This window comes from Aptenodytes patagonicus, chromosome 20, assembly GCF_965638725.1.
Source record: "Aptenodytes patagonicus chromosome 20, bAptPat1.pri.cur, whole genome shotgun sequence".
NCBI classification, from domain to species: Eukaryota; Metazoa; Chordata; class Aves; order Sphenisciformes; family Spheniscidae; genus Aptenodytes; species Aptenodytes patagonicus.
In genome coordinates this window covers 41,500-57,522 of record NC_134968.1, presented here as the reverse complement: position 1 = coordinate 57,522, position 16,023 = coordinate 41,500, and the positions used below count along the sequence as shown (strand labels likewise).

The window sequence follows — 16,023 nt, the reverse complement described above, 5'->3', positions numbered from 1 at the left end:
TGGGCATACCCAGTATTCCTCCTGTGAACAAAAGAGTATCAGGTCACCCCACAACTGAAGATGGTGTCTGCAGGCAAGAAGCATGGGTCTTCTGCTAATTAACCTCCAACGTACCCTGAGGTACTGCTTACGCAGCAGTACAGACGGAACTCCTGTTGTTTTGGAATACAACTCCACCACTGCAGACAGCAGGTTTTTTTGTTTACCTGTAGTGGTAAACAAAAATTCATAATGAGCGTATTCCTGTTCGGATAGGCTAAGATGTGCCAGATTTGTACAGTGCAAATAGCCAGTTTGCTGAACAGTGCACTTCCCTAGTAAGCTGAAGGTTAATGTTAAAGGGAATTCAAACTGTACGTTTCTCCCCTGGCCGAGCACTTGGAAGAAACACAGCACTCCTGTTTCATCTTCCCTTCTGTGTGAGACTGAGACTATTACATCAGGTTTGGTGAGTGACTGTGGGAAGTGCAGATTGGAATAGGAGCAAGGCACCTGTCTATTCAGGAGGAGCATTCTTCAAAAACCCCAGAGCCTCCGGAACGGGCAGGGAGCTATGCAGGAATTTTTAAAGATCCAAGTTTCAACTTTGGTACCTATGGCCTTTTATGAATGTAACCCATAATCTCTAGGTAAAGTCCATCAGCTCTCCGTTCAGCGTGTCTACAAGGAGTCTACTTAAGCTGAGATTTATGCCACTGACAGCAAATAAACCCCAAGATATTACCCCCTTCCCATGTATTTGTACTCTAATTTTAGACGTAGCGCGCAAAGAATGAGGAAGAGTTAAAGAATGGATGACAAGGAAAAAGAGTTAGATAAATAACGTCCAGTGCATACTGATACAGCCAAGTGTGTGTCTTAAGAATCATTAAACCGTTAAGGCTGACGTGTTTAGTTCTTGCGGATTATTCTGGAAATGATTGGTTGAGGGCATTCGAGAGGTTTGGGGGCTTTTTTTTTTTTCTACTTTAAGGAGATAGGTGAGTGAGGACAGGGCAGTAGAAAATGTTGCACAGTTAGAGAACAATAAAAGAAATGCAGACATTATTCCCCAGGAGTGGAGTAGGATTTAAAAATCAGGCATATGCTGTGCAACTAGCAAAGTCTGAACTGGCTCCAGAATGGGAGCGTAACTGTGTTACTGTGGTACTACATACATACTCATGAGCCCTGCTGAGAGCCAACAAGCTGCAGCGTCTGTGCAGCACTGAACGGGCCGTGCTGAAACACTGATGTGAGCTGTGTATTCTTTCCACCTTACTGCACTGTGCAGCATAGATAACGTGTGAAATCACATGACAAAAGCCATCAAGCACTTCTCAATTGGTGGTAAGGCTTGGCATCATCCACTTAACCTGCGAGGAAGGAGGAGTGTGGAATTACCAAACCTGGATATTTGTGTCCTGCCTGTACAGCTAGGTAATCAAATTTCTTTTCGGTGTGTGTTAGGATTAGCATCTTCGCATTCATTTAAGAGCTGACCTATCTCTCCATTTCCTTTTAAAATCCCTAGTGCTGCCGGCAGCATGGCCTCTCAGAGGATCACTCGGTGCCGCTCACATTATTCTAATCTCCGGCAGCCTGAACTCCGCTACCAGGGTGTTACGGTGAAACGCCATCTGTAAAGTGATCATTCATCCTCACCCGAGGGTCTCTGAGCACGGAACGAGGTGCTGACTGCAAACGGCTTGGAGCAAAAAGACGCCGGCGACCTATCTCCCAGCCCGGGGGCGGCACTCGCCGCTCCTGCTTCCTTCAGAGTCCGCCGCTCTGACCGCCGGACTCCGCGCAGCCGCAGGCCGCCCCGCAGGGCTCGGCGAGCCCACCCCGGCTCTGCCCCCGCCCCGGTCCCCGGCGAGCTCCGCCCCGCCCACCGGTCCAGCTCACCCGCCGGCTGCGCGGTTCCGCCGGCGTGTTCACGGTCTCGTCGCGCTTGCTCTGCCCGATCTTCCCCCGCGCTGCCGGCGGCAGACTCTCGCTCCGCGGGCATCCGGGCGCGCCCCGTTCTCCGGGGGCCGGCGCCGCACTCGGCGGCTGCTGCGTGCAGACAGCGGGGTGCCGCCGAACCCCCCCGCCCCGCCGCATCCTCACCGCGCCCACGGGGGGCCTCGGCAGCCGGCAGCATGTCTGCTGTGCGCCGGAAGTTTGGGGACGAGTACCAGGTGGTGGGCCCAGCTCGCAGCGGCACCCGCAGAGAGCGCCAACGCTTCGTGGACAAGAACGGCCGCTGCAACGTACAGCACGGGAACCTGGGTGGCGAGAGCAGCCGCTACCTCTCCGACCTCTTCACCACGCTGGTGGACCTCAAGTGGCGCTGGAACCTGCTCATATTCCTGCTGACCTACACAGTCGCCTGGCTGGTCATGGCCTCAATGTGGTGGGGCATCGCCTACCTGCGAGGTGACCTGCACCAGGTGCATGATGACACCTACAGTCCATGTGTGGCCAATGTGTACAACTTTCCCTCCGCCTTCCTCTTCTTCATAGAGACCGAGGCCACCATTGGCTACGGGCACCGCTACATTACCGAGCGCTGCCCTGAGGGCATCGTGCTCTTCCTCTTCCAGTCACTGCTGGGCTCCATCGTCGATGCGTTCCTCATCGGCTGCATGTTCATCAAGATGTCCCAGCCCAAGAAGCGAGCTGAGACCCTCATGTTCAGCCGTGCTGCAGTCGTCTCGCAGCGGGATGGCAAGCTCTGCCTCATGTTCCGTGTTGGCAACCTCCGCAACAGCCACATGGTGTCTGCCCAGATCCGCTGCAAGCTGATCAAGGTGAGGCCTGGTGTGACAGCGGGCGGGATGGGGTGCCCGCATTGCAGTGGGCAACGTGGGCACAGTGCAGGCCAAGTGCAACCACGTGCCCATACTGCAGGTAGCATGGGGCTTCCCCTGTGCAGCCCCTGCTGCTGTCTGCTGGTGGGCTGTGCCTTGCCCCAGGGGCAGCTGCCCTGTCCCTTGTCATGTGAGCGAGAGGACATGGCTGGGGTGGTGTGAAGGGCTTCGGAAAAAATTTGCTGTGGCTGCCCATAGTGGGAGCCACAAAAGAACCAAGCAGGTATAAGGGAAAAGGCAGTCTCATCAGAGAGCTCCCAGGGGCATTCCAGTGGATTCTGAGGCTGGCAAGAAGCCAGCTTGGTCAGGAAAAGTGGATGTGTCGGGATACAGGATAGCTGCAGGGAGGGATACTAAGGCATGCCCCTTAGCAGGTGACGGCTGGGAATAAGAAATTGATTATACCTGTTTTGTGGTGGCATTAAATGAGGACAAAGATCAACCTTGACCTCCTCTTCCCCTTGGAGAAACTTGCACAGCTTTAAGTTGCCCCACAGTTCCAGCCAGTAGCCTCCCAGCATTTCAGAGGGATTGTGCAGGTGCTTTAGTGGAAAGGCCCATTGATTGTCACCAATATCTATTTTGATTGTCACCAATATCTATTTATTAATCACTGACAATGGTCAGTGTAATTCAGAATGCCAGAAAACTGGAATTCAAAGGAGATCATAACCAAAAAAATAAAGAAATACTCTGGAGACAGTAGAGTTTGGCAGGCACTGAAGTCCGGAAGAGACATCGGGCAGTAGAATGGAAAGAAAACACTGTGCGGCATGCCGAGGTGAAGCAACATAGCAGCTACGTCTTGTCACGGGAGCACGCTTGATGGGGAGCATCAGAAGCTGCATCCCAGTGATGACGTTAATTTCAGAATATCATATTTGAATGTCGCAAATGTCCTATATTCTCCATGGTAATCCTCTCTTTGGAGCAATTGTTTGGCCATTTTAATAATCTGCAGAAATAGGCATGATACAGTAGGTGACAGGACAATGGTAAATGTGAAAGGCTGTTTTCCTTCTGTTCCGTGCAGAACGCTTGACCGAGCTGTTAATTTTTCTTGCCGCAGAACACCATTTAAAATGGAGAATCTGCTAAGATTCAAAAAGAGGTTGGATATATATATGGGAACAAGCTGTCAGGAGTTACAATGGAGCAATTTTTGTAGGAATTGGAAAGCCATGATTTTTGTTGATCTCTAACTATTAAAAATTAGCAGAAAGCCTCCTCTAAAGTATTTAATTCTGTCCATCATCCAAGACAGAATGCAAGTCAAAGTGGAATAAAAGTGGTGTCGCAGTTGTGTTTTTACAGTGACAGTAATTTGCTATAAACTTCTTTTGAAATAAGACACTGAACACACAACCTGGTGTGCTTTCTGCTGATAATTCTATTGCTACACAATGCTGGTATGCAGATGATTGGGACAGAAAACACAAGGACATTTGATGGACCTGCTTGACCGATTCGTCTTATGGTAGCTGTTTCATAGACAAGACAATGAATCAGTGAGTAATACTTGATTTCTTTCGAACGATCATCATGCCCATGACTTGTCTTCAGGCTGCTTTGCGACCTTTGGCAAATATAAGCAATGGACACAGGAAAGTTTAAAAGTGAATGTTTGTGTACTAGTTGCCCCCTCAGCCCTCATTACAAGGCGTGGTATTAGTTCCCATGTCTTTCTGTAAATCCTCCTCAGTTCGTTGAGGTGCCCCTTGAACTGGACACACCGTTCCAGCAGTCATAGCGGCTGTTCCGGCAGCGTGTGAATTTACGTCAGCTGCTTTGAAGTAGCTTTGAGTGTCCTGTAAACTGATGGTGAATGTGCCAGAACTCGCTTACCATTTATCTTTAGCGAGTTCTGCCTTTTTGTGGTTTGTGCTCTTTCCGCTGTGCTTCATGCAGTGCTGTTGACAGCTGATCTTGCTACATTTCTCCTGCACCCAACTAGATAGCTAGAATTTTTTTTACTTGTGTCACAGTGAAAGAATGTGAAGAAATATGTCTTATCACACTTTTGTACTTGAGATAGGAGCCATATTTAGTAGTGAACATAGTGTTTCAGTGGAGCCCCGAGGATTTACATTTGTAAAGAAAGTACACCAATCTAAGTCTGTCTGAATGGCATTTACTGAAAGTGTGATATATGCCCTAGAATATTCACTAGATTACAGTGGTGCCACCACACTGTGCTGGCTTTTTTTTTTTTTTTTGTCCAGGGGACTGCCCAGCAGCACGGCATAGTGATGTCATGGAAAAATCTGGGGCCCTTTTTGGACTGAGTTGTGGGGAGTTTGGAAAACAGAGTTACAAGACTAAGTGTGCATGTTTCAGCAAAAACTTTTCCAGAAACCCGAGCCTTTCTAATTTACATTGAGTGCTCTAGAAGCAGGAAAAAGCAAACTCCTGGGGCAAGAAATAGAAAGAACCTGGTTGGAACTAGCTGCTGAAAATGTGCAGTTCCAGGTCCTGGCCTTTTCAGCGTCACAGTGAACTGTATTTTTCTGCCTGTTAATTCCTGGACCTCACTAGTACACCTGAGTGATCTGGAGATAGCAGCAGCAACCAGCATCTACCATATGGCGATCAGTATTGATTTTTTTTAAATTAGTTGCGATACCTATATTTACCTTCTGTTGATGGGACTACATATGTCACTGATAAACATGATAGGGTTGGTGTGTAAAGTGGTCTGTAAAGTGTTTCAGCTAGTAGTGTAGGACATTTTGATTCAGAAAGCTGAGGAATGTAAAATCATCATAGCCTGTTTTCAACATGTGCTAAGCAATAGTTTTAAAAATAGAATTGTGAAGCACAGTAGCCATAGAGCCAGTGCGCTTTGGCTTATGACCAGCAGGCACTTATTCTTTGAGCTGTATCTAATTCAAATTCAAGCAAACAAAATTGTAACAGAAAGTTTGCAGATGGCAGATCACAGGCATTGAAAATAAGTAAGAAGACCCATTATATTGTGATCTCAATAACTCGATAAGCAGGGCACGTGCAGAAAGTGGAAACAATATGTTTTTTAATATCACAGAATCATTTGGATTGGAAGGGACCTCGGGAGGTCTCTAGTCCAACCTCCTGCTCAAAGCATGGGGAGCTAGGAGGTCAGACCAGGTTGCTCTGGGCTTTTTCCAATCTGGTTTTGGAAACCTGTAAGGACAAAGACTGCACAGTTTTGCTGGGCAAGCTCTTCCACTGCTTAACTGTCCTCATGATGGAAAAGTTTTTCTTCAATCCAGTCTGAACTTCTCTTGTTTCAGCTTACGCCTGTTGTCTCTTGCTTCTGCTGTGCACTGCTGTGAAGAGCCTGGCTCCATCTTCTTGATTACCTTCCTCTTAGGTTTTGAAAGGTTGCTGTTAGATCCCCCTCTACGCCTTCTCTTCTCCGGTCTGAACAAGCTCAGCTCACTCAGGTCATATTTACAGCTTGGGGCAACTAGACTATATTAAAAAGTAGCAGTCATCCTGGGAATTATCTAAGCTAGAGCTCCAGGTATAGCGTCACTACCAAAAAACCATGCAATTCTTTAACAGCTGTATCAAAGTAACAAGTTCATATTATTTCAGTAATGTAATATATAATAAATATTCTTGCAAGCTGCTAGTTTAATGATGGGGCAGAAGCACAGATAGGTGAGATCAGGGTTTTTCCCTTCAAATACCAGAACTGAAAATACTGTAGTACTGTATGGCAAATTAGCACGTACCAGTTTAGCATTTTCTAGATTCCTGAGTTTCTCTACAACGTACTCCAATATTAAGCTCAATGGTCGTCTGTCTTTTGCATCCCGCATTTTCTACTCCAATGCTTAATTAGTCTACTTGGGTATCAAAGCAGAATTATGTGAGTTCTTTAAACGAGTGAACTGAAAGAGGGTTAATAATAATAAAACTGCATTGTGTCTGGTTAAAGAAGGACGTGCGTAAACAACAGGGTTTAGAAAAGCGCTGAGAATGAGTAAAGGATAGGAGCGAAGACTCGAAGGGCATAAAATACTTGGTCAGACACAAAAACAGACCAAGTGATGATGCAATGGAGTCTGCCAAGTAATAAGAAACAAAGCAAAGATCCAGTGGCAGAAAGTTAAAGGTGGAAAAATCCGGACACAGAAGGAGTCTTTTTTTTCTTAGCTGCGAGGCAATTAACCTTCAGAGCAACGCATCTAGACCTTTGGATTCTCCATCTCTGGCCACATTTAAAATGAAAGCTGGGGCATTTCTAAGTAATTGTGCCCTTGTTCAAGCATGTATTAATCTGCGGAATTTATTTGGCTCTGTGTTATGCAGGTGGTCAAAGTAAAGAATCACAAGTGTTCCTTCCAAACTTACTGCTGACAGTTTATAGTCCTCTGAGTAAAGCTATATATATGCAACAAAGGTCGCTGGCTAGGAGTCTTAACATATTAGGGCTATTAAGCTATCTTCATTCAGGTTAATTTTTTTTATGTAACAAATCAGTTTCTTTCAAAAATTCTCAATCCCCTGCATAAATCAGTCCTGTATGTAAGATACCAAATACCTCAAACACAACCTTTTGCTTTCTCCCAGATCTGTTACCTCTAATCATCCTCGCTGGATTTGTTTACTATTGAGTGGATTTGATCGAAGACTCTTCCACAGAGAAAAATGGTTTGTAGATGAAACAGTTCTTAAGTCATTCAGGCAGCAGTTTGTGCAAATATGCACATCTTTGTCTAGGTAATTGCATTTGATAAAACTTTGGGAAAATTTGAGGTTTAGATGTTGGTTCATACAGCTCACATTGAGCCTTGTTACCTTGGAGCAAAGATCGTATGTTGCCAGCCAATTTGTGGACCCGCTGAAAGAACAGTAGCCAGGCAACAAAAGCAGTGGCGTAGCCTGCAGCTTAGTTCTGCAGGTTCCCTCAGGAAAAAAGAAAGGATGTTTTTGCAGTAGTTTGATTACACCTTTGCATACAACAGAGACTGTCACGATTGCTACGTAGTAGTGGTTTTGATCGCTTTTATTTTATAGCACTGTCTTTTACCTTTCAAAGCACAAATAATCCGTGAGAATGCTTTTACAAGCAATCAGCTGATATTTTCCCTGTCCTCATCGGTAGCGGTGAAACTGAGTCTTGTGTAAGGGAAAACTTGGTTATTTAGATGGGAAGATTTTTTTTTCCCCTCAGCAGAAAAACGGACACAGCATGTAAATGAAATAATGCATTGTATTTAATAAGGAGCTGTACTCTACCAGCTACCTAACTGGTTATGTAATCACCAGTAAATACCAGGCAGTTAAAAATTCAGCATTTTTAACATACAAGTGAAGCGGAGAGACAATCTGAAGGTATACTAGTTGCTTAGGGATTTTTTTTAAAGACAGAAACTTTCTTAAAAGAATACCAATCAGATCTAAGTCAACAGCAAAACTGCTAGCTTCAGCTCGCTCTCAGGACTAACGGATGGAGTTTCCAAGCAATGGAGCCAATACATTTGTCAATACCAATGCAACACAGTTAAAACTATTTAGTAACTACGGAATAATCTATCATTTATAATCAATAGTCGGCTTCTTAAAGAGTTAAGTGCTTTCTAATCAAGCAATAAGCAGAAAGGATTTTAAATAGGATTTTAAATAGGCTCTGCAAAGCTTTTAATTTTAATGGGCAGTTTCTACCAGAGACCTTTAAAGCAATCAGCTGAGGAGCTGCCTGGCCAACTGATGCAATTTTTAGTTATACTTGAATACCAGGAAAATTTGTGGGGAACACTACGGGGTGGGGGGAAGCTATCATATCGGTATTTTTATTGGACCCGTGAAATGACATGAATAAAAACGGGGCACTTAGCTTAATAATGATCATAAGTTCATTATTAAGATCAACATACAGTAGGTGGTACATGCAAATTGGCAAGGGATGATAGCATCATTAATATCGATTCAGATGGTTTTGTGGAAATGTCACTTACCAGACCTACTGTACAATTACTATGATGCTTACCTTTAAGTTAGCACATCACAGTGTCTGCCAAACAAAAATTAGTGACGTATAAAAATGACAAAACATGAATTCAGGCAATGGATTAAAATGTGCCTGGCTTGTAGATTTTGTTTTCATTAACGGGAACTTTTGCCGCAGGATGTTCATGGCGAACATCCGTTATAAGGCCTGTAGTGTGGTACCTGATGTCTTTGTCAAAATACCTCTCTCTCTCTCTCTCTCTGTCTCTCTCGTAGTAAAGTTTGTAGATGATGATGAGATCTAGTGGCATGATAAGAAAAATCAAAATTGGTCATATATAGTAGCCTTATAGTATTTAGCATTACTTATATCTCCGTTATGAAGACCCCAGACCTAATATGTAGATGATAATGTCATGAAAGAGGCAGGTTTAAACTTCATTGCATTGCTTTTCATGTTTTGCCTCACACGGTGATTACTAAATCATCTTTTCATCTTTAGTCCCGACAGACACCGGAGGGAGAATTTCTGCCGCTAGACCAGTGTGAACTGGATGTTGGATTTGGAACTGGAGCTGACCAGCTGTTTTTAGTTTCCCCATTAACTATCTGTCATGAAATTAACTCAAAGAGCCCCTTTTTTTGTCTCTCACAAAGATCACTAAGAAGCGAGCAATTTGAAATAGTTGTTATCCTTGAAGGAATCGTTGAGACTACCGGTAAGTTTTAGAATAATATGCGTGCTCTAATTTTTAGCGTGTGTTTTCAGTCCTGATATTTTTAGCAAGGCAGCTGTTAATCCTTTCAGGATGCTAATCCTGGATGCTCCAGAATATCCTGCCATATGCTACAGAGCTTCAGTGGCCTTTAACAGCCAATAGGAGACTTCCCTTCCTCATAGGGCTCTGCATTACCGATGCCCAAAGTGGCCAATACATCCAAGAAGAGATGCACCCTGCCACTCTGAGTATGGCATGTAGAGGAGTACAACACCCTTATGAGACTCCTGTTTTAAGGACCACCACTCTGAAAGAACATTGAACTTTAAAAGTTGGCAGTGCTGCAAAATCACTTTCAGCCTAGCTTTCATTAAATTGAATGCGAAATAACAAATCCAGTTTTACAGTACAAATACAGACCACATAGTTGCAAAGATTGTAGGAACACGTGGTTATCGGCAAACGTGAGCCGGGCTTTCGGGTTTTTTAACTTTTTTTTTTTTTTTTTTAAATTCTGATATGGCATTGTCCAGATGGCAGCTGACTTTGTGGCCTTGTCTTTTGAGGACTTAATTCTTTTACGAATCCTGTGACAATGCACTGCGGTTACATAAGAAGCTCTGCGTCGGGGATCCATGTGTACTGTTAAAGTCCAAATAATTCAGTAGGTTCATTGATATTCTGATCTTCCTCTCCCTTCTTTTAAGGATTTGTTAAACTTTGGTTAATCAAGGAGCATTTTCATCCTTCTTTCAACAAGATTACTGGTTGCCCGGTTCCTGCCTTAGAAACAGTAATCTCCTTTTGACGCAGCCAAGTGCAGTCATCTCATGCCGGACAGGAAACAGAACTGACTGATTACTATCCACATGCTCGGCTGAGCCCTAAACAAATGCACAATCCACCGGGGCAGAACACTCTTTCACGTCGAGTGTGGGAGTCTTTAGATCCCCACAGAAGCCTCTTCTCATCCCTCAGCTGAACCATGTATCTTAGATAAGCATGCATTCATAACCGCACTTAATGAAATTACCTAACTGGATATCGCAAGGGAAACATTTTACGCTTGTCTGAGAATTAATGTAGCAGTAACCGGAGAGCAAATCAGAGTTTGGGCTTACTGACTGCTAATTCTGCCTCTGAAGAGTACCATGACAGGAAGTCTTAAAGTTCTACTCACCTGGGATATTTGTATTAATTATAATCAGCACGGTTGTGCTGAGATTGTAACAGATTTGTTGGCTTGGTTAGAACACATTTTAGCTGTCAATTCACACGTGTAAATACTGCCAATGATGCATGTTTGCACTAAGCGGCACAAATTCTTCTACAAGCTTTACAGCGGTACCTATGTCTTAGCATGGAAGACAGCTGCAGTGTCTCTGCACAGCTTTTGTCTTGACATGCTATTTGGAGAAAAGGTAGCCTAGCCTATAGAAGGAATGGAAGATTAAATTTTTCATTTAGCTTTGGCTCTCCCCAGCACGATCTTTGCCAGAGAATTCTGTAAGCCTCTGCCAAGCAACAGTTCTTTCTCCCAAGGTAACTTCCAAGAAACAGTATTACATACAAACTATAAGATTGTTGTTGCTAGCAAGCTAATACTGTCTTAATTTTATGTTTTGCTTTTATCAAAAGCTGTTTGCTTGGTGTGAGTCTGCAATATTTAATCCAATATTTGCATAAAAATCTAGTCAATCAATTGGAGGCACTCCATTGACTGTCAGGAGATTGACTAGCAACAATCACTCCATTTTATAATGTATAAATTTGTTAGCTTACAGGCTCCAATTGATTTTTATCTGTCAGCCTTACCTTGTATTTTTTGTTCCATATGCCGGTCTACTTGCTCACATTAGAATGTCATGCTCTTGTCTCTATTTGCATAGGAATGACGTGTCAAGCTAGGACCTCGTATACAGAAGATGAAGTTCTCTGGGGTCACAGATTCCTCCCAGTAATGTCCCTAGAAGATGGCTTTTTCCGTGTCGATTATTCTCAGTTCCATGCTACGTTTGAAGTCCCCACTCCTCCTTACAGTGTTAAAGAGCAAGAAGAAAACCTGTCCCTGTCACCTCCTTTGAATAGTCCCGTCGATAATGACAAAACCAGAAGAGAACAGGTTTGTTCACTTGACTGTATTGATGTTGCAGGAGAGAAGAACAAGCTCCCTTTTAAACTCCAGAAGATTAGCTCGAGAATGGAAGACCTTCCAAGAAGAGCTCTGAGAATGAGTTCCAGTAACACAGAGAAGACTTGCAGTACCAGCGATCTCTTGAAAATTCAAGAAATAAGTCCCATCTCTGACGGTGAAGACAGTGATGACAGGATACAGCTGAAAGCCTTAAAAATAAACACCGAGGCTTTGACTGAGTCTACCGGCGATCTCGAGTTACAGAAGAACCCTCCAAGTATGTGCGCTCTGGAGATGAAATTGGAAGATGTTTTTCCTGCCAAACTTCGAAAAATGAACTCTGATTGCTTCTCTTAAGAGCAGAAGCAACAGGAGTTGTTGCTGATAAACTGCATTCGAGACTGCTGACCTGAAAGAGTTGTCTTACAGTAAAGTCATAATTTGGTTTTGCCACTTTCAGGAATAACGATCCTTTTTGTATAATTGTTCTGTACAGATCCAACTTAGGTAGCATAATAGGACTTTGAGTGGAGTAAGGTTAGAGTGTTGTGCCAAAGAGATTGCTGCCCTAATGATGTTTATCTCATGCTCGTTGCAAATCTACATTGTCTTCCATATATGCAGATGCTTTTTCACAAAGCAAGGTCCAGATCCTTAGTTGCAGAGTGAAATGTTCAGAGATCAAGCCAAAAAAGGGTGTAAAACCAGCTGAAACACAATTTTGTGCAGCTCAGATCTTGGGCTGTTCCTGATGTACAGTACAGCAGAACACTGGAAGAATCTGTGGCGCTGCTCGGTTGTAGTCCAGTTCTCTCAGTGACCCCATTGGAAGGTGGCCTTCCTGTGCAGCCTAGTGGCATGCATCCTTCTTTCTCAATGATTGCGGCATGCCAGCTCCGTACTCCCAGAATCTCGTTCATTGTCATTCAGGTAAGGGATGTGGTTTGCGATAGCCATTTGTGTCATTTGACTCGCACAAGCTCTCATAAACACGAGAATCATTTATCCTGTCCAAAATTAGATCCCAGCATTCGATCAGGTGGATCACATTGAATTTTAATAACCGTATCACCACTCACTGTGAAGAGAACTTGAGGTCGGTAGCTCAACTTAGTGGTATGTTTCATACCTCAACTTAATGAAATTTTAGTTTGGAGACTCCTCGTAAGTAAATAAAAGCAAAGTGCTAGATAATGCTCAGTCGTTGCAGGAATGGACAATAGTATGTACACATCTCGGAGTTTTACTAATGAATGGTGAGGGTCTTTGATACTGCTTTTTTTTTTTTGTTACATTTGCCTTCTCCGTTTATGTATGATTCTCAATAATTTTGTAGGTTTGACATTTATAATATTATGCAATTTATTGCAGGGTAGAACTCTGTTTTAACATAAATATATTAAGATACTGAAAGAAAAGGAAGCATAGGTCTGTAACATGTTCAGTGTGCAGCCGAGAGAGGGCTTTCTCGTTTTTGAGCATAATGGAGCATCCTCTCAAAGTGCTTCTGCTAATAATGGTGATTTACTTTCAATTGCTGCATGAATATTTTAGATCATCCCTGGAATATGGCAACCTTATGTGTAGAAATGACCAAAAAGATGTCAGTGAAGATTTACACAGAAGTGTTGGTATTTTGGTATGCAGTATCTTTAAAGTGTCATACAGCTTTTTCTAAGTGACTGGCCTTGAACAAGAGGGAAAAATGCTCTCCTGGTTTTAAAACAAATCTTGCATAACTGAAACTACTATTTGCCTTACTGATCATGAGGAAATGGCAAGAACTAGACTTTGACTTCCTTAGATTTCCTGGGGTTCTACATTTCAGAATAATCGCATTACTATTCAGCTGTTCTGCTGTCCATCTCATTCTGTGAGGTCTTTTTTTTTCCAGTTGGTAGTGAGCAAGCACAATCAGAACTTGCTATTTTGTAAAACGCGATGTTCAGTAGCTCAGCATATAGGGTGCTTATCACTAGCAGAGCACTCCCCAACAGAAGGATCAAATTCTGCTCTTGTTACATGGACAGAATTCAGTCAAATTTAAGAGGGGTTGCTGTGGCCATATCAATCGGCAATGCATGCCTCGATGACTAAAACGGAGAGGTAAAGTGATATATCCAAGCCAGGGATGGCTTGGCTTGCATAAATCGCTGTTTTTTGCTTTTGATCTCCTGCCTACGGTCTGAAACTGGAAAATGGTATTTTGCACAGGGGTAGGATTTGCTTCTTGTTGTTCTTGTTCGTTTTCAACATGAATTTCAACATTATATACGTGCTGAAATCTGTATTTTCATTTATTAAATGTATTAGTATGGGATATTTAGATGACGGCATGAAGTCTTGATGGATGATGACTCTCCCCACTATTCAGAACAGCCAGAATTAGTATAAAATAAAATTACATCCACTTAGGGTCTCAAGCATTCTTGCAAGTCAGTCAGCTCAGAGTGCATTTCTAATAGACACAGAAACAATGGGCAGAAGTACCCTGTATCTGCTTTTCCAAATAGTTACGTGAAAGGCTGTTCCACGCATGTTATGCAACTGTCAGACATGTAAGTATTCTGTGCTGTGCATTCTGGAGGATGGTCCTAAGCTATTTTCAGTTTTCCCAGTTCGGGGCTGCTCCTATAGCTGCAGAGTAGATTTAGTCGTGGCCTCCCGAGACTTTCCTGTAGACCCGACTCGGCGCTAAGCAGAATCTTCACGTTCTAAATGTATTATATGAGAGCTTGCAAGTCGTATGGTGGTTTTCTGCGATGCCCACTGTGACAAAAATAATTGTCAAAGTACTTCTGGGAACCCTATGGCAACTCTGTTCCTACTGCACAAAGCAGAAAGATGTCTTCCTGAGACACGGCTGCAGCACGCATCTCTCATAACGCTATTACTCCTCCAGGAGTGTATTTGCTCTGGAAGAGAGTAAGGATGAAGGAGGAGGAAAGCAAACTCTTACAAGCAAAATGACACAACAGGGTACCCAGAGATACAGGAGGGCAAGGAGGAAGAACGTAGCCAGCTTTGCGTGGCCCCAGGAGGACACCAAGGGGCCCCTAGCAACTGCAGAGCTACGTGTGACCAAGGGGTCACCGGTGCTGCCACCAGCAGGTCGCGTCAGGGGGCGAGTCGGGCCCTGAATTGGACACCGGGTGGGAGCAAACCGTCCCCCAGCTCCGGGATCACACGGGACTGACCGAGCAGGAGCAGGGAGCGGTATGTGCCCTCACTTTCCCGGCAGGCGGCCTAGCTCTGAGCCCGCTCTACGGCTACAAAGGCAACCCCGCAGCCGGGGGCTCAGGTGGAACGTGCCACGGCAGCACAGCAAGCGTTGGGGAATGCCTACCGGCGGGGACGGCCAGCTGAGACACACACGCGCATGTTGGCCGCCCGCCAGCTGCCACCTGATATTCAGTGCTGGGCTCTGCAGGTGGACAAGATCATGACAAAAACTTTCCGCTGTGCCACCCAGCATTCAGTTCTGTGCTCTGATCCGAGGTCTCAGTTTGACGCTGTGCAGGCACGACGCACCGTGCCAGACCGGTGAGGTGGCAAGGAGCCAAGAGGTGTGAAATGTGCATCGGAGGCTCAAAGCCCCAGAGCAGACTTGCTCCCGGGACTTGTTATGTGCATGGCCGAATAAACACTCGCCGTCTCCTTTGCCCTCACGGCTGCGTTTGCATTTCCTTTGCACCGGGTGAGGGGCCGTGATGGAGCCCAGAGGAGGAGGTGACATACTGTGGGGGTCGGTCGATGGCCCCCTGTTCCTGCTAGGCTCCAGCTGTGGGCTGTGGGGCTGGAGGAGCCCCAGGTGCGGGCAGTGAGGCTGATGGCGACGGCCCCTCCCTGTTAAGGGGCTGTGCTGCCAGAGTAGCTGCAGGCTATGGGGCTTCTGGTGGGGCTGCCGCGCCCTGGGTGGCCGTGGAGGGACCGGTGTGAGCCAAGGGAGGAGCGGAGCGGTCGCTCAGCGAGGAAGGCGGTGAGGCCGGCAGGGAGGCCGCGCTAGGGAGCGGGGGGCTGCGCTGGGGGCTGGGCGGGGCTTCCGGGTGCGTCGGCGGGGGGAGAACGGTGTCCCCGCAGGGTCAGGGAGCGGGGACGGCTGCCTCCTGCGGCATGCCGGGAGCTGTAGTCCTGGGGCACGGGGCTTCCGGTCGGCCATGTTTGTTCCCCGGAGCATGCCGGGAGGTGTAGTCTTCGGTCACTCGGCTGCTGGCCCGCCGTGCCGTGTCTGCCAGTGCATGCCGAGAGGTGTAGTTTTCGCGGACGTAGCTGCCTGGCAGCCGCACGGCTGTCGGGCTTGTGCGGCGCGACGTAGTCCTTGCTACCGCCGTGGCCCCCGCGGCGCGGCGCGGCACGAGGTGTAGTTTTGTTGCCGGTTTCGTGTGGTTTTCTGCGG

General features: G+C 45.5%; 1 protein-coding gene across 3 annotated transcripts; it reads left to right on the top strand.

Annotated features, from left to right (window-relative positions):
* The first annotated feature begins 1,674 nt into the window (after nucleotides 1–1,674).
* On the top strand, nucleotides 1,675–15,288 carry LOC143169500 (G protein-activated inward rectifier potassium channel 1-like). 3 transcript variants are annotated; one of them, XM_076356914.1, is made up of 3 exons: nucleotides 1,675–2,774; nucleotides 9,277–9,493; nucleotides 11,383–15,288. In XM_076356914.1, the coding sequence occupies exons 1-3, from the start codon at nucleotides 2,124–2,126 to the stop codon at nucleotides 11,982–11,984; spliced, it is 1,470 nt and encodes a 489-aa protein (XP_076213029.1). In that variant the 5' UTR covers nucleotides 1,675–2,123; the 3' UTR covers nucleotides 11,985–15,288. The 3 variants fall into 3 exon arrangements, 2 of the variants coding, with proteins under 2 accessions (XP_076213029.1, XP_076213030.1); XR_012996895.1 differs by lacking the exon at nucleotides 11,383–15,288 and adding an exon at nucleotides 7,395–7,475 and having other exon boundaries at nucleotides 1,863–2,774; nucleotides 9,277–9,339; XM_076356915.1 differs by lacking the exon at nucleotides 9,277–9,493 and having other exon boundaries at nucleotides 1,863–2,774; nucleotides 11,383–11,428.
* The last annotated feature ends 735 nt before the right edge of the window (nucleotides 15,289–16,023 follow it).